Source organism: Mustela putorius, unplaced genomic scaffold (genome assembly GCF_011764305.1).
Source record: "Mustela putorius furo isolate JIRA1106 unplaced genomic scaffold, ASM1176430v1.1 tig00000281_pilon_pilon_pilon, whole genome shotgun sequence".
Lineage (NCBI taxonomy): Eukaryota > Metazoa > Chordata > Mammalia > Carnivora > Mustelidae > Mustela > Mustela putorius.
Genome location: NW_025421343.1, coordinates 30,652,204 through 30,669,535, shown reverse-complemented (window position 1 = coordinate 30,669,535; position 17,332 = coordinate 30,652,204). Strand labels below are relative to the sequence as shown.

At 41.9% G+C, this 17,332-nt stretch overlaps 1 protein-coding gene across 1 annotated transcript in view; it reads left to right on the top strand.

Annotated features, from left to right (window-relative positions):
- The first annotated feature begins 2,280 nt into the window (after positions 1-2,280).
- Positions 2,281-17,332, top strand: part of RAB10 (RAB10, member RAS oncogene family) — an 88,403-nt gene continuing 73,351 nt past the window's right edge. Inside the window, exon 1 of the mRNA XM_045079294.1 lies at positions 2,281-2,918. Coding sequence (XP_044935229.1) covers positions 2,792-2,918 — 127 coding nt within the window. The 5' untranslated portion in view covers positions 2,281-2,791. The remainder of the gene's footprint in view (positions 2,919-17,332) is intronic.

Genomic DNA, 17,332 nt, shown 5'->3' with positions numbered 1-17,332 from the left:
TGGCTCAGTGGGTTAAGGCCTCTGTCTTCAGCTCAGGTCATGATCCCAAGGACCTAGGATCGAGCTCCACATCGGGCTCTCTGCTTGGCAGGGAGCCTGCTTCCTCCTCTCTCTCTGCCTACCTCTCTGCCTACTTGTGATCTCTCTCTCTCTGTCAAATAAATAAAATCTAATTTTTTTTTTTTTTTTTAATTTGAGAGAGAGTGAGCAAGAGAGAGCAGGAGCAGGGGCAGAGGACGAGGGAGAAGCAGACCTGGGGCTCCACCGTAGGACTGTGGGATCATGACCTGAGCTGAAGGCAGACACTTAAACATTGAGCTACCCAGGTGCCCCACAAACTTATTTCGAAAGGAAAAATCACGCTAACACTGAGGATTCCCTGAGGTACTCAATGTAATGCCTCAACTGATGACAAACCTGTGTAGCACTGACCATAGCTCATTTTGATTTGCATAGCTAGCTTGTATTAAAGTTGCTGGTGTTAAGACACTCCCAACTGGGGCGCCTGGGTGGCTCAGTGGATTAAGCCGCTGCCTTTGGCTCAGGTCATGATCTCAGTGTCCTGGGATCAAGCCCCAAATCGGGCTCTCTGCTCAGCAGGGAGCCTGCTTCCCCCTCTGTCTCTGCCTGCCTCTCTTTCTACTTGTGATCAATCTCCCTTGTCAAATAAAATAAATAAAACCTTAAAAAAAAAAAAAAAGACACTCCCAACTGGAGGAAGAATGACCCACAGAGGTTAAGGATTAAGAGACCAGAGCAATCATAGAAACAAACTGAAGGGAGAAGTGTATTAGGGAAGACAAGCATTTTCAGTAGGGAAGCTTAGGGGGTGGTTGGGGAGGAAGAACATAAGCCAAGGCTTTAAAAAAATGGAAGACTGAAGGCGCCTGGGTGGCTCAGTGGGTTGTTAAAGCCCCTGCGTTTGGCTCAAGTCATGATCCTGGAGCCTGCTTCCCCTTCTCTCTCTGCCTGCCTCTCTGCCTACTTGTGATCTCTGTCTGTCAAATAAATAAATAAAATCTTAAAAAAAAAAAAAGACTGAAATATGATTACCCTATCTCGAAGGTCTATTTTAATCACATATTACATACCCAAACATTTTGGGTGTGATGATGGCAGGGTGTAAAAATGTAATTTTTACTTCTCTCTCCATCCCTGTTTCCAGATGTCTCAGAGTTTTCTCCTGTATTAGGTTGAACCAGTCTACCAACTATTCAGCCATGACATCCTAGGTGTGCTTTGCCGCGGTGAAACACACTGAGAATGGCAAGGCAGGAGGAGGACTACTTCACTACAGCAAAGGAGAGTGAGAGGGAAGTATAAAGACTGATGGGGAGTCACAGAAGGAAAGGTGTAAGGCATACGAAAAGAAAGTGCAAGGAACAGGCAGTGTAGGGCTGGGGTTGGCTTCACTGTCCTTCAATTTTGGACATGGGTGGTTTGATTTTGGCGGCAGCAGGGGCCCTGCTTCTGCATGGAGCTCTGGGCTCTCCCGTATTCCAAAAGGATCGCAAGGCCTGCAGTGGATTCTCGCTGTAGAGCACAGCCCCGAAGCTTCCACTTTGCGGGGGGATTCTCCCTGCGCCCAGGTGTTCCTCAATCCTCTCCTCGCCCTGAAAGGCGGATTACATCATCTCAACCTGAGCAGCACCGCCAGTTTTTCCATGTCAAACTCCTGTTCTCTGGAACGTCAACTCTCGCTCCTTAAGTAAACCGGGATGGAGCTCTCATGTTTCTCCTGACACGATTAGCCAGGGCACTCCAGGATGCGTGTCATTTTAGCAAAGAGCCTATTAATGACCCCAGGGCGCCACTTTTTCTCGCATTTACGAGCTACAGCTATACAGGAACACACGGCCATCCAAGCCTGTCACTGCGCCAAGACCTTCAGCTCGACGCACGCGACAAACGCGACCGAGAACAGCCTCAGCGGAGCTCGGAGGGCTACCCCGGAACGAAAGGAGGGGTGCCAAGAGCCTACTCCAGCGTGCGGCGCCTGCGCAGTCACCAGGCTGCGCCTCCCCGCGGGGCGTGCTCGTAAAGCTGTGCACCCTATCAGACGGCCGCAGGGAGCGCGCCCGCGGCCTCGCCCTCTCCCGCCCCTCCCCTCTCTCGTCTCCACCCGGCCTTAGACTGGGGCTCGGAGACCAGGCACTTCACTCTCCACCCCCGCTTGCCCCCACATCCTCTGATGCGCGTGCGCAGAGGCGATCCGCAGGGCGAGGGCGCGGGGGAAGGGCGGGCGTACGTCCTTGCGTGCGTCTCAGGCAGCGCGCACGCCGGCGTGAGAGGGCACGGGGAAAAGGTGGCTCTGGCCAGGGCGGCTCGGCTTCCTGTGGCTATGTAGCTGAGCTCGTCGGCTCCGAGTCCTCCTTCGCTGCCACCGCCGCGTCCTGGCGCGGAGTTCCTGCTCGGGAGAGAGACTGTCCTCACGTCCGTCGCGCTCCCTCGACGGCAGAGCTTGCTCGGTCGCCCGTGGGAGCGTCCCGGCCGAGCAGCCCTGAAGGGGGAGGGGAGGCCATTTTGTCCCGACCGACTCCCCGGAACCGGGCGGAGCGGCTGGGAGAGGCTGCGGAGCCGCCGTCGCCGCCCTCGGAGGCACCGGACGCCGCCACCGTCGGGGCTTCCTCGACGAGGCCGTTCGTAGGTCTCCCCCGCCCTCTCGAGCCCTCGTTTTTCCCACGCTTCCCCGGTACTCCGGCCTGAGAACGCCCAAGTGAGGAGTTGGCCGTAGTGAGAGGGACCGATCCCTTGGGGCCGCCGGCGGCGAGAGCCTGAGCCGCTCCTCCCAATGGCGAAGAAGACGTACGACCTGCTTTTCAAGCTGCTCCTGATCGGAGACTCGGGAGTAGGGAAGACCTGCGTCCTTTTTCGTTTTTCGGATGATGCCTTTAATACCACCTTTATTTCCACCATAGGTAAGACCTGTGGGAAGATGGTGTACGGTGTGGGTAGCTGCAAACCGGTTTTTTTTTTTTTTTTTTTTACTCCAGACATCTTGCTTCCCGTAATAAACGCCTTTGTTTCAGTGATTCCGATTCCAAGCGACAGACCCAAGTTAGTGTTTGAATCGACATCGAGCTTACTGGGGCGGGGTCTTCCCATGCTTTCCATCCGGTCTTTTGCTTTCAAGTCTCCTACTCTGTTCATTGCCTCTGTTGCAAAATATGCAGCATTAACCGCGTCCCAGAATGCTGTTTCTTTCAGCGACTGGACTGGCTTTTTCCATATCTGTGTGGCGTTACTAGATGTACGATACTTGTAAGGGATTTATTTTAGTGGTTGGGATTGAAGCCGTGGTAGTCCTTTGGTAAAGGCCCGAATTTATACTTCAGGGCAAGGAGAAGATTCCATATGGTCATAACTTAGAGTAAACTTGAGGGTTTGTGTGAGGAATAATTAAAGCAAATTAGAGGGGAAAAGTGAGTTCCCCCGCGTTGACTAATCCATTGATGTGTCAAACAATCGGAGGCTCTTCGTGCTTGGGGTGGGACTCAATGGCATGTTTGCCTCACAGTGCTTTTCCAGACATCAACAGAAGCAGTAATCTAAAAGGGATGATCAGTTTCTGTCCTCAAACCCGAAAGAATGAAGTTCTCGCTTCTATTTGACTTTGCGCTACAATTTACAGGAAAACATTTGGCCAGCCCTAGCCCTAGAACTTCTCATGTACTTTCACCTCATGTTTCAGAATTACTTACTGTGGAAGTTAAGAACCGAAGATTGACCTTTTTAGTCGGTTTCCCATTTTGGAAAAGAAAAGGGAAGGCTCTAGGAAAGTCCCTTTGGACTCTGGTTAGAAAATTTAGTGGAACTACACGACTTGGTTAAATGAATTCTATGTGAACTCCCCCCTTCCCCCACCCCGTAAATATCTTAAAGGACACATGGTTGCTCCTGTCATTTGGAGCCCAGCACTGAGCATTGGAGGAGTGCAGTGAAACCCAATTGTAAGTGTAACCAGTTTTTTTTTTTTTTTTCTTTCTTTCTTTTTTTTTTTTTTTTAAGATTTTATTTATTTGTTTGATAGGCAGAGATCACAAGTAGGCAGAGAGGCAGGCAGAGAGAAAGAGAGGAGGAAGCAGGCTCCCGGCCCAACAGAGAGCCCGATGTGGGGCTCAATCCCAGGACGCTGGGATCATGACCTGAGCCACCCAGGCGCCCCTAAGTGTAACTAGTTTTATGTTTGAGACGATTTTAGAAAGCAACTGCAGTCTTTTCTGAACTCTTGAGAATTGTCAAAATTAAGCTGATTTCAATTGATATCATTACTGGAATGGTTGATTTGGATTTCTTATGACAGAATTTTTGTCAGCTACTTTAATTCTTACAAATTGTGCAGAAACTAAATTGGGCAAATATTCATTTCAAATAGATTTTAATTTTACTCTTACTTTTTTTGGGAGTGGGTAAGAGTCATCGCAATCATTGTTTCATGTGTATGATCCTATTCTTTTGACTTGTCATAAATTTTATGAAATTTAGGATTTGTTCTCTGCTCGTGGATTAGCCCCTCCTATTCCCAAGTTTGCTTTTAATATTCCACTTTTAGCTGTAGCTGGGTGGGTCAGGTGATTAGATAGTTCAGCAAATATTTATTGAGCACCTAATGTTAGGCACGGTTTTAGGTAAGTGGTGAACACAGTAGATCCCTTGAGCCATTTAGTGAGGACAGAGTGTGGGAGACACTACAATAGGGATGAGCAGAGGGAGGAGGAGTGACTAGCCTAAATCATGGGGAATCTTGAGTAGTTTTGCATGGAGATGATGTCTGAAATGAAGTCTGAAGGACATAGGAATTGGACCAGAGAGGTGAGATAGGATCTAGAAATTCTGGAAAAGGGAGCACAGTATAAACTTGTAGTCAGATCAAGGATTTAGGGGTGCCTGGGTGGCTCAATGGGTTAAAGCCTCTGCCTTCGACTCAGGTCATGATCCCAGGGTCCTGGGATCGAGCCCCACATCAGGCTGTCTGCTCAGCAGGGAGCCTGCTTCCTCCTCTCTCTGCCCGCCTCTCTGCCTACTTGTAATCTCTGTCTGTGAAATAAATGAATAAATAAAATCTTTAAAAAAAAAAAGATCAAGGATTTAATTCATGTGGGCAGCTTTAACCCGCCATTGAGAAGGGTGGAGTAGAGAGTGGGACGCAATGTGTTAAGCCCCATCTATTACAGTTTTTTTTAAATGGGTACATAACGCACAACTAGAACTCAGTCCTATAAGGTAATGACAGTCTTGTGTAGTCCTTTTTTTTTTTTTTTTAAGTTTTATTTTTTTTTAGTAATCTTTACACCCATCATGGGGCTTGAACTCAAAAATCCTGAGATCAGGAGTCTCATGCTCTTCCAGCTGAGCCAGCCAGACACCCCTTGTGTAGTCCTTTTATTAGGGAAAAGTGCGTGGTGGTTTTGGTTTGAACCTGCGGGTTAGAATCCTACTTCCACAGGCTGTGGACTTTGGCAAGTTACTTAATTTCTGCTTCAGTTTCCTCTTTAAATAGGACCTACTACATAGGGTAGTTGTGAGAATTTTATGGGTCAGTGAAAGTAAAGTATCAAGCATGGTACTAGGCGCACTGTAGAAGCAGAATGCATGTTAGCTAGATACAGAAGAACCACTTGCAGCAGAACAAGTTACTGTATGGATTGAATGCCCTGTGCACAGTGGGTACTTGTCTGTGCTCTGCTAAACAATTTCATGTTAGACTCCGAAACTTTCATATTTTGATATAAAAATATTTGATGTTTGCCATTTTGATATAGAAGACAGGTTGAAGAATGTGAACTGAGAAATGAATAAATATCTAAGTATAAAATTCTGAGCATAGTTTCAATATATATAGCATGTATTATTCTGTATGCAGCTTTAGAAGTCTGTTCTCTTAACCAGTGCTGTTTAAAACAAATACAACGTGAGCCAAATGGGTGATATTTTTTGGTATTAAAAAATGGGGCGCCTGGGTGGCTCAGTGGGTTAAGCCTCTGCCTTGGCTCAGGTCATGATCTCAGGGTCCTGGGATCAAACCCTGAATCATTGGGTTCTCTGCTGAGCGGGGAGCCTGCTTCCCCCTCTCTGCCTGTCTCTCTGCCTACTTGTGATTTCTGTTAAATAAATAAAATCTTTTAAAATAAAAAGTAAAAAATACGTTTTACATTAACAAAATTAAAAGAATGGGGCACTTGGGTGGCTTAGTTGGTTGAGCCTGAGTCTTGATTTTAGCTCAGGTCATGATCTTGGGGTTGTGGGATTGAACCCTACTTTGGACTCTGTGCTTAGCGGGAAGTCAGCTTGAGATCTTCTCCCTCTGCTGCAACCCCCCACCCCCACCCCCCGTGTGTGCCTGTGTGTGCTTTCTCTTTATATATGAATAAATAAATAAATAAGTCGGTCTTGGGGTGCCTGGGTGGCTCAGTCATTTAAGCATTTGACTCTTGGTTTTGACTCAGGTTGGTTGTGAGATTGGGTGGTGTTAGGCTCTGAGCACCACCCCCCAACATGGAATTTACTTGAGATTCTCTCTCTCCTTCTGCCCCTCCCTCTGTGGTCTCAGCGTTTGTGCATGCTCTCTCTCAAAATCATAAATTTTTTTTCTTAAAAGATTCTATTTTTGTAGAGGGGCATAGAATAAGGGGTGGAGAAGGGAGGGGCAGAGGGAGAAGCAGACTCCATGCTGAGCTGGGAGCCTGATGCAGGGCTTGATCCCAGGACTCTGGGATTATGACCTGAGCTGAAGATAGGTGCTTAACCCAGGTGCCCAAAATAAATAAAATCTTTAAGAAAAATAAATGTATATATTTTTAAGATTTTATTTATTTATTTGAGGGAAGGAGGCAGGGGGAGGGCAGAGGGTGAGGAAGAAGCAGATTCCTCACTAACAGGAAGCCTGATGCAGGGCTTGATCCCAGGACCCTGAGATCATGGCCTGAGAAAAAGGTAGACACCCAACTGACTGAGCCACCGAGGTGCCCCAGACAAAATAAATTAAAAAAAAAAAAAGTTAAAGAAGAATTTTTTTTAATATTATATATATTTATTGGACAGAGAAATCACAAGTAGGCAGAGATGGGGGGCGGGAAGCAGGCTTCCTGTTGAGCAGAGAGCCTGATGTGGGGCTCAGACCCAGGACCCTGAGATCATGACTTGAGCCAAAGGCAGAGGCTTAAACCACTGAGCCATCCAGGTGCCCCATGTTTTTAATTTTTTTTTAAAGATTTATATTTTAGAGAGAGCATGTGTATGTGGGGAGGGGTAGAGGGTGAGAGGGAATCTGAAACAGACTCCTTGCCGAGGGTGGGGATCAATCTCACAAACCTGAGATCAGACCCTGAGCTGAAATCAGGAGTCAGACTCACACTTACATGACTGAGCCACCTAGGCACCCCAAAGATTGATTGATTGATTGATTTCAAAGATTTAAAAAAAAAATTATTTGACAGAGACCTAGCAAGAGCGGGAACACAGCAGGGGGAGTGGGAGAGGGAGAAGCAGGCTTCCTGCTGAGCTGGGAGCCTGATGTGGGGCTCAGTCCCAGGTCCCTGGGATCATGACCTGTACTGAAGGCAGATGCTTAGCAACCGAGCCACCCATCCACCTCCAAAGAAGAATTTAATGATAAATTTTAACTCATTTTTATCCCAAATGTTATCATTTTAATATGTAATCAAAATTAAAATGACATTTTATATTTTTTTTCAGTGTGTATGTTATACTTACAGCTAATTTCGATTTGTATTGGGCATGTTTAAAGTGCTCAATAGTCATATGTTGGTTACCATATTGGACAGTGCATGTCTAAACAGTCTGAACTAGCTAGTCGTCTAACGAACAGATGACTAGAAGTGCCTTTGGATGTGTACTCTTTACTTTTTAAAAAAATTTTAAAAGTATTTTTTTTCTTTGGTGTTTTAAAAAATCTGGAGCATTCTCTAATTATGAATGATAGTAAAATTTGAGTTGTTACTTGATTGTTAAAACCTCCTGAGGTTTGAATAGTTACCTTGCTAGGTGAGTATTCAGAAATAAATAGAAGTGGTACTCAGAAGGGCCAAACTCTGGGTACTAGGTAGGCCCTTATTATTTCAGGCAGAATCATTTTAGTTGCTCATTGGTCATTGATTCTTTGAAGAGTTTTTATAGGCTTATTGTGCTTATAGTACCCTCAAAAGACTGCTGTATTTACATTTTTCTGTGTACTTTTAATTCCCACACATTTATACTAGAAATTATGTATGATATTTATAGTCAGGTTTATTGCAGATAGAATTGCAAAAATAAATTACTGGTATGTTTCACACTCAACATTCTCAAAGAGGATCCAGGGGCACTAGTCTATAAGCTACACAAGGGCAGAGATGGGCTGTTTTTTTGTTTTTTTGTTTTTCTGATAGATGCTAAGTATCTAGAAGAATATCTTCCTTTAATGGGTACATGATAAATAATGAATGAAGGAGGAGAGGCAGACAAGTAGTACAGAGTCAGGAGCCTCTAACATAGAATAGGGCTCAGTTTTATTTTAATATTTCCCTTTCTACCTCCTTTCTGAGCATAATATATGTGAAGTAGATTGAGATCTCTCCTTAAGAATATTAGCTGGTTTGGGTGCCTGCCTGGCTCAAGCGACTGCGTTCAGCTCATGTCATGATTCTGGAGTCCTGCATCCAGCTCCCAGCTCCCTGCTTAGTGGAAAGTCTGCTTCTCCCTCTGCCCCCCCCCCATGCCCCGTCATGCTCTCTCACTCTATCTCTCAAAGAAATAAAATCTTAAAAAAAAAAAGAATACTAGCTGTTTGTCTAATAGAATAATTTTAGGGTAAAACTGGCCTTGGAAATTCAAAGATTGTTAGAGAAATATTTGCTAAAAGACAGTTAATTGGTTTTGGATGAGCAAATTTTAGTGGTTGATTTGGTTATAACCCCTTTGGCAGTGCAAGGTCAGGAAAGCATTACCCTTTAGTGATAAAAGTTACATGGACTTGTCCCAAGGCAGAAATTTTTAGTAGGCTGTCTAACTGAATGTGCTACTTTTTGGTGTTTTAATCCCTCCCTCCATGCCTAGACTTAATTATTACCTTTTCCATAGGGAATTTCTTTCATTGGGAAATGGAGCATCTGGGCTTCATGCAAGAAGCTAAATTGGTAGAGTCTTGACCCTGGGAGAGGTATAATGAATGCACCCTTTTGTTTTCTTTGAGTATTCTTGCTAAGCTTTGGAAGAGTATGATGCTTCCACTAGCCTGCATTTAAGAGTTGGTTGATTACATTGAACTGAGCTCATTTATATGGGGAGGTTGCTTTTTAGAGAAATGAAAAAAACCTCTGCCACATTAAACGTGTCTGGATTTTGCTGTGATTCAGTCAGCAGTTTATGCTGCAGGAATTCCAGAATGCCTAACGAATCACTCATTTGAGCACATATTTTTAGGACTGATTAAAAACTATCTAGACATTTTTCCCAAGGAGGATATACAAACAGCCACTAAGCACATGAAAAGATGTTCGACATTACTAATCATTAGGGAAATGCCAATCAAAACCACCCATTTGGATGACTCACTTATATCACTTTGTTATACAATTACCTGTTCGAGTTCTTTTCGTTCTTTTGGGTATAGACCCAGAAGTGAAATTGCTGGATTATGAGGTAATTCTATTTTTAAGTTTTTGAGAAACTACCATATTTTCCACAGTGGCTGCACTGTTTTATATTTCCACACAGCAGCGTTCCAGTTTCTCCACATCCTCACCAACACTTACCTGTTTAGCTGCATTATTCGTAATAGCGAAATGGTGGAAACAACCCAAATATCCACATGAATGGCCACACAAAATATGTAGTGTTCTATATGTAGAGTGGAATATCACTCAGCCTTAAAAAGGAGTGAAATTCTGGTATATGCTACAACATGGGTGGACCTTAAAAACACTGTGCTAAGTGAAACAGGCCAGCCCCCCGCCCCATAAAAGACAATGCTGTGTGAAATTATTTATATGAGGTACCTAGAGTAGGCAAATTCGTAGGGAAAGTAGAATAGTGGTTACTGGGGATGGGGTAATGGGGAGTTATTACTTAATGTGTATAGATTTTCAGTTAATGGAATTACTGTTTAATGGGTACAGAGTTTCAGTTTGGGGAGATGGGTAGTGGTGGTGGTTGTATGACAGTAAGAATATAATGCCACTGAATTGTATGCTTAAAAATGGTTTCACTGTATGATTGCACTTACATGAGCTATCTAAATTCAGATTCATAGAAACAGAAAGTAGAATAGTGAAGGGTAGCATGACAGTCCCCCAGGGGGTGGGGGAAGGGGGGAATAGGGAGTAGTCTAATGGGTATAGAGTTTCAGTTTTGTAAGATGAAAAAGTACTGGAGATCTGTTGCACAACAGTGTGAATATATTTAATGCAACTGCGTTATGCACTTGAAACTTTTTCACGTGGTAAGTCTTATGTGTATTTTTACCACAGTTTAAAAAGGCAAATTTTATGTTATGTATATTTTCCTGAGAATCCAGAAAACAAACAAAACTACCCAACACTTGACCCAGTTCCATGTTAGGAGCATTTGATCACAGATAGCCCCTCACTGTTCCATGTGATAGCTACTGTTAACCAGTGGTCACTGAGTTGAGGATCCTTTATGGTATTTACCACACTTTAGTGTCATTGGTCTGTACTTTTAGATACTGAAGACAGGTTTGTTTTTTTTGTTGTGTGTGTCTTCCTAGAATGTTAGAATCATGAAATATTAATGCAGGAAAGAGCTCTGCAATTCATTTAAAGAGTCAGGAAACAGACTGGTGAAAAGGAAGTTCCAACAGATTGTATGGCTAATTTGTGAGAGAGTTCTTTTTTGTTTTTGTTTTGTAAGATTCATGCACAAGGGTTGCGGGGAGGAGCAAGGAGAGAGGAACAAGCAGATTCACCTGCTGAGCATGGCGCACAAGGCAGGGCTCTATTCCACCACCACAAGATCATGACCTGAGCCATAGAGTTTTCACTAGACTCTAGATCATTTCTGCTGTGGCCATGTTTCTCATTCAGAGAATTTCATTGTTTTGTTTGAAAAAAAAAAATTAATGATGGATAATTCTTTCTACTCATCACTTTCTATTTGAAAAATGGAGTTACGGTGATTTTTCTGTTTTGTTTCTGTTTTGGCAGGCATGAGGAAGAGCACCAAAAATACCAAAAGTTTGTTCAGGTTACTTGTCCTTTGCAGACTTAAGAGCATAACAGAGCAGAGCTAAGCAGATAATGCCAGGAGTAATTACTTTATTTCCAGAATCATGGAGTATAAAATGTGGTGAAGGAAATACCAGTACTCCTGTTTGGTTTGTAAAAGAGAAAGAGTGATAGGAGAAATACTGGTAATCTGTGTCAATTTTGAACAGTACCAGTTTCCCCAGTCAGTGCTGTGGTAGGAGCTGTGATTAGTAGAGAAATGTAAGGGCTGCTTGTGTTGATTTACAAATTGGAATCTGCTATTTAGCATAAAATAAAAATTCTGTGATTAAAGAGATGTAGTTGGGAAAATTGCTTATGGAGATGGTTTAGTCATAAATGAACAGTTTAAAGCTACAGAGCATGTTAATAGAAGATTTTCTGAAACCGAAAAGACTCATAAAAGTCTTGTAAAGGTCATAAACTTACTTCCTTCAAGTAGATGAATATTGGGGGTTAATAGAATACTTTTTTTAAGGTTTTATTTTTAGGTAATCTCTACACCCAATTGCTTGAATTTACAATCCTGAGATCAAGAGTTCCATTTCCGTGTTCTGTCTGCTGAGCCAACCAGGTACCCCTGGACTAGGTGGGTTTTGTTTTTGTTTTTAAAGATTTTATTTATTTATTTATTTGACAGAGATCACAAGCAGGCAGAGAGGCAGGCAGAGAGACGGGGGAAGTAGGCTCCCTGCCAAGTTGATCCCAGGACCCTGAGATCATGACCCGATCTGAATGCAGAAGAAGCTCAACCCACTGAGCCACCAAGGCGCCCCTGGAATAGTTTTTAAAATTTGGATTATAAGATAAAGGAATTTGAAAAAATGATTAGAATAAAATTTTGGTAAAGAAAACTTACCTGAAGGAAATCTGAAATGAGGAAAGACTTTCTTTGAAAACAGTATTTTGGGGCGCCTGGGTGGCTCAGTGGGTTAAGCCGCTGCCTTCGGCTCAGGTCGTGATCTCAGGGTGCTGGGATCGAGTCCCGCATCAGGCTCTCTGCTCAGCAGGGAGCCTGCTTCCCTTCCTCTCTCTCTGCCTGCCTCTCTGCCTACTTGTGATCTCTCTGTCAAATAAATAAATAAAATCTTTAAAAAAAAAAAAAAAAAAAACAGTATTTTGGATTATAAGCAAAAGTGATTACTTGATGTTTATCCTTCTTTCTTGAGATAAAAAATAATTTGTTTTTTGAGGAAAACAGCAACTCGTGATGGAACACCGAGTTTCCAGTATGACCCAGAAACAGAGCATCCAAGGTTGTAAATCATTAGAAAATGGAAAAACCGGTATTCTGGAGATCCAAAAAGTACAGTGTATCAAAATCAGAACAGAAGGGACAGTGTTGATTTGTTTCTTTCATATCAATAGCAGTGCTTGTGCAGAAACTTTTTAGAAGATTTTATTTCTTTTTTTGACAGAGAGAGACAGTGAGAGAGGGAACACAAGCAGGGGGAGTGGGAGAGGGAGAATAGGCTTCCCAATGAGCAGGGAGCCTGATGATGCTCCTCCCAGGACCCTGGGATCATGACGGTTGCCGAAGGCAGACACCCAACGACTGAGCCACCCAGGCACTCCATGCAGACTTTTTTAATTGAAATTTTTATTAAGGCAATTGTAGATTCACATGCAGTTACAATACAGGGAGATCCCTTGTACACTTTACCCAGTTTCTTCTAGCAAAAACTTTTTTTTTAAAAGATTTTATTTATTTATTTGACAGAGATCACAAGTAGGCAGAGAGGCAGGCAGAGAGAGAGGAGGAAGCAGGCTCCCTGCTGAGCAAAGAGCCCAATGTGGGGCTCCATCCCACGATGATGAGATCATGACAGCCGAAGGCAGAGGCTTTAACACACTGAGCCACCCAGGCGCCCTGCAAAAACATTTTTTGAAACTCTAGTAAAATATCACAACCAGTATATTGACATCTGGCGTGGTACATCAGTCTTTTTTACATTTCCTAGTTTGGTTTTCATTTGTGTTTGTATGTATTAAATTCTCTGCAGTTTTATCACTTGTGTAGGTTAATGTCACCATCGCCGTCAAGATACTGAACTGTTCCAAGGTTCAGGGATCTCTAGTGTTCTTTTTAGACTCCTACCCCCAATTATCTCCTCCAGAAGGTTGTTCTTCACTTATAAAGTTAGTCATTTCATAAATGTTATGTAAATGGATTCATATAGGATGTAACCTTTGGGATGGCCTTTATTCACTTAGCATAATTCTCTGGAGATTCATCCAAGTTTTGTACTATCAGTAGTTCTTTTTTCTTGCGTAGTACTCCATGGTATGCATTCACCACAGTTTGTTTAACCGTTCACCTGTTGAGGAACATCACAGCTGACTCCAGCTTTTGGCTGTTATAAATAAAGCTGCTATGAATATTTGTGTATAGGTTTTTATATGATCATAAGTTTTCATTTCTCTGGGATAAATGCCCAATAGTATAATTAGTGGATCATATGGTAATTGCATGTTTAGTTTTATAAGAAACTACCAAACTGCTTCTAGAGTGGCTGTATTATTTTACATTCCCACCAGCAGTGTGTCAGTGATCTAGTTCTCTGCATCCTTACCAGCATTTGGTGGTGTTACTATTTTGTATTTTGCTATTCTGGTATGTGTGCAGTGATACTCTCATTGTGGTTTTAACTTGCATTTCCCTGCAGGCCAGAGGTGTTGAAAAAATTTTTATGTCCTTATTTACCATCTATATATCTTCGATGAAATGTCTGTTCATGTCAGTTGCCCATTTTCTTGGATTGTTTTACTGTTGAGTTTTGAGAGATACTAGTCCTTTTTTGGATATATGCTTTACAAATATTTTCTCCTAGTCTACGGCTTGTTTCTTCTTCATGTGAACATTTATAGAGCAAACAATTATAATTTTGATGAAGTCTAATTTTTCTTTTTATGGATCATGCTTTTGGTGTCTAAGAACTTTGTTTAGTCTTAGATCCTGAAGATTTTCTTCCATTTTTTAAAAATTTTATTTATTTGAGAGAGGGGGGGAGAGGCAGAGGAGAAGCAGGCTCCCAGCTGAGCAAGCAGGGAACCCGATGCGGGGCTCAATCCCAGGACCCTATGATCATAACCTGAGCCAAAGTCAGATGCTTAGCCTTCTGAACCACCCAGGCGCCTAATTAACTTTATAACAGCAATTTGCTTTCTGAAAAGTTTCTGAAATTAATTTTTATGAGTGGTATATAATCTTTGAAATAAAATTCTTCCTCTCTCTGTGCCTTTCCCCCACCCTGCTTGTGCACAGGTGCATGCATGTGTGTGTGTGCTCTTTCTCTCAAATAAAATCTTTTAAAAAAGATTTTAAAATAATAAAAGATTTATAGTAACAAAAAAAAGAATCTCTTGTCCTATCCCTCTCTATCCCCTGACCTATTATCGAGAGGCATCCTCTGGCTCTTCTGTTACCTACCTCTGTTTTCTTTTTTTCATATTTATATATTATTATTTTTTAAGTAAGGTTGACTCCCAATGTGGCGCTCAGACTTATGACCCTAGCAGGATCAAGAGTCTCATACTCTACTGACTGAGCCAGCCAGCTGCCCCTACATCTCTTTTCAAATGATATGTATATATAACCATTTCTTGAGTCATTAATATTAAATGAGAATTTTAACGTTTTATAATCTTATCCCACGCTTTCTCCTTTTTGTTAAATTGGTTTCTAGGGGTTCCATTAATATGGCCATGTAAATATTCCTTGTCAAGCACAAGCAGTTTGATTCTCCTTTCCTCTGAAGTTAAAAGTTCTCTTTATTTGATTAATTTTCTTTTATCCATTGTCTTCTTACATTCTCCAACAACCTCTCAGAATGATTATGTATATATACAGTCAGATCATTAGACAGATAATCCTTTTGTTTTTTTTCTTCCTGGGCACACCTCTTCTACATCTTTTCCTGCTTCAGTAGTGGATTGGTCATTAACTAGGCCTGTTGTACAGCTTTTGCCTTGGGAATTTTCTTAGTTGCCTCTTCTGTGTAATACTGTTTTTGTTTGTTTGTTTGTTTTTTTGGATTGGTGTATGGCCTTGGATTGTTTCATGGTTTAGTAGGTTCTTGAAAAAGGGGTGCATGGCGAAGGAAATTTTTTGAGACTTTCCACATTTGACTATGTCTTAATTCTTTTTCACTCAATGAAGTTTTGGCAGGAATTAGGATTCTAGGTTGAAAATAATTTTTTCTTGATTTTGAAAGTATTAGTCTATGGCTATGTAGCTTCTGATATTACTAGCAAGACCAGTACCACTCTGATACTTTACCCATTATTTGTGGCTTAGATTGTCTCTGGAAATTATTAGGTTTAAAAAGATTTTGAGGGACCCCTGGGTGGCTCAGTTGGTTGGGCATCTGCCTTCTGCTCAGGTCATGATCCCTGGGTGCTGATATTTAGTCCCACATTGGGTTCCCTGCTCAGCGGGGTGCCTGCTTCTCCCTCTGCCTGCCATTCTCCCTGCTTGTGTTCTCTCTCTCTGTGACAAATAAATGAATAAAATTAAAAAACAATTTTTTTTTTAAATTCCTGGTAACTAATTGCACAATGATATATCTTAGTGTGTGGGATCTTAACCCATTTTTCCAAATATTTGGTGGGTCTTTCCTGGTTTTTCTTGCATTTTTACCCCCTATAATTTTCTTCCCTTTTTTCTGTTTTTAATTGGCTTTTGGACTTCCTGGGTTGATTGGGTAGTTTCTTGTTTGCCAGCTTTTTTCATTTGTTTTACTTTACAGAAGATTTCCTCGATTTTATCTTCTGACTTTCCTATTGAAGGTTTTATTTCAGCTGTCATATTTTAAAATTTCTAGTAGTTTTTTCTTGTTTATTCCTTGAAATTTTCTCTTAAAGTGTTCTCTTTTCATGAATACAGTATTTTTTTCTTGGAAGATAGCTTGTTTGACATTTTCCTTTATTCACTGATTTTTTTTCCTTCGAGTTTTCTATGCTCCCCCCATGTTTGTTTTATTCTGCATTTTATTTTTTAATTTAATTTAAAAAAATTATTTATTTATTTGAGAAAGAGAGCACAAGGAGGGCGGGGTTAGCAGAGGGAGAGGGAGAAGCAGGCTCCCCACTGAGCAGGGAGCCTGTGTGGGGCTTGATTCCAGGACCCTGTGTTGATCTGAGCCAAAGGCAGATACTTAACCCACTGAGCCACTGAGACACCCCTACTTTTTAAATTTTTAATTTATTTTTTATTTGCAGCAGATAAGGTGATCATAAGGTTTATTCTGTATTTAGAGGCCCTTCTCAAATGATTGGTAATTTCAGGGTGCATGTTCATAATTAAGAATGAAGAATGGGTCATTAAAAAGGTGTTTGCAAGTTCTGTAAGCATGCGTGAGGCTTTTTAATCTCTCTGTTTTTAGTCTCCTCTCCACACTACATTGAGCCTCTCGTTCTTGAATTTAGAGAATAAATGTTTAGATTCCTGCTTTAGCCTAGTGGAGTGGTAAAATCTGGCTAGGTGAGATGGAGACTAGGTCTTAGGGGTGTCCTTATGTAAACCTAAATCAGGCCTTCCCTTTCTGCCTGGTGCCTGATACCTCCTATTGCAAAACCTTTCCAGGGTTCTGAGACATGAATTGGCTTGCTCCTCAGTGTCTTCGGTGAACCCTGAGGTCATAAGATTATTTTCTCTTTCATGTATTGTGATTAGAGTTACAGTGTCTGTCTATTTAATATTTCTTGTTTTCCTTACTTTTTTGGTGTGACTCTGGAGAGAATGGGTCGAAAGATCTTTTTATACTACTTTAATGGAATTTGAAGTAATTTTTCCAAAAAAATACTAACTTATTTAACCTCTACTGCCCAGTGTGGGGCTAAACTCATGACTCTCAGATCCAGAGTTGCATGCTTTTCTAACTGAGCCAGCTAGGCACCCCTGGAATTTGAAGTAATTTTTGACTCAAAATGAAACTGACTCCACTTTTTAACTCTGAATGTCCAGTAGAGTTAGGATGAATAATATTTTGCTACTGTTTCTTTAAATATTCAACCCATCCTCAAAATATTGAAGTTTTTGTTTCTTAGGATAATCAGATGAATGTGGTAGAGAATCAGACTAGTTCAGTTCAGAAACAGTGTTATTTAAA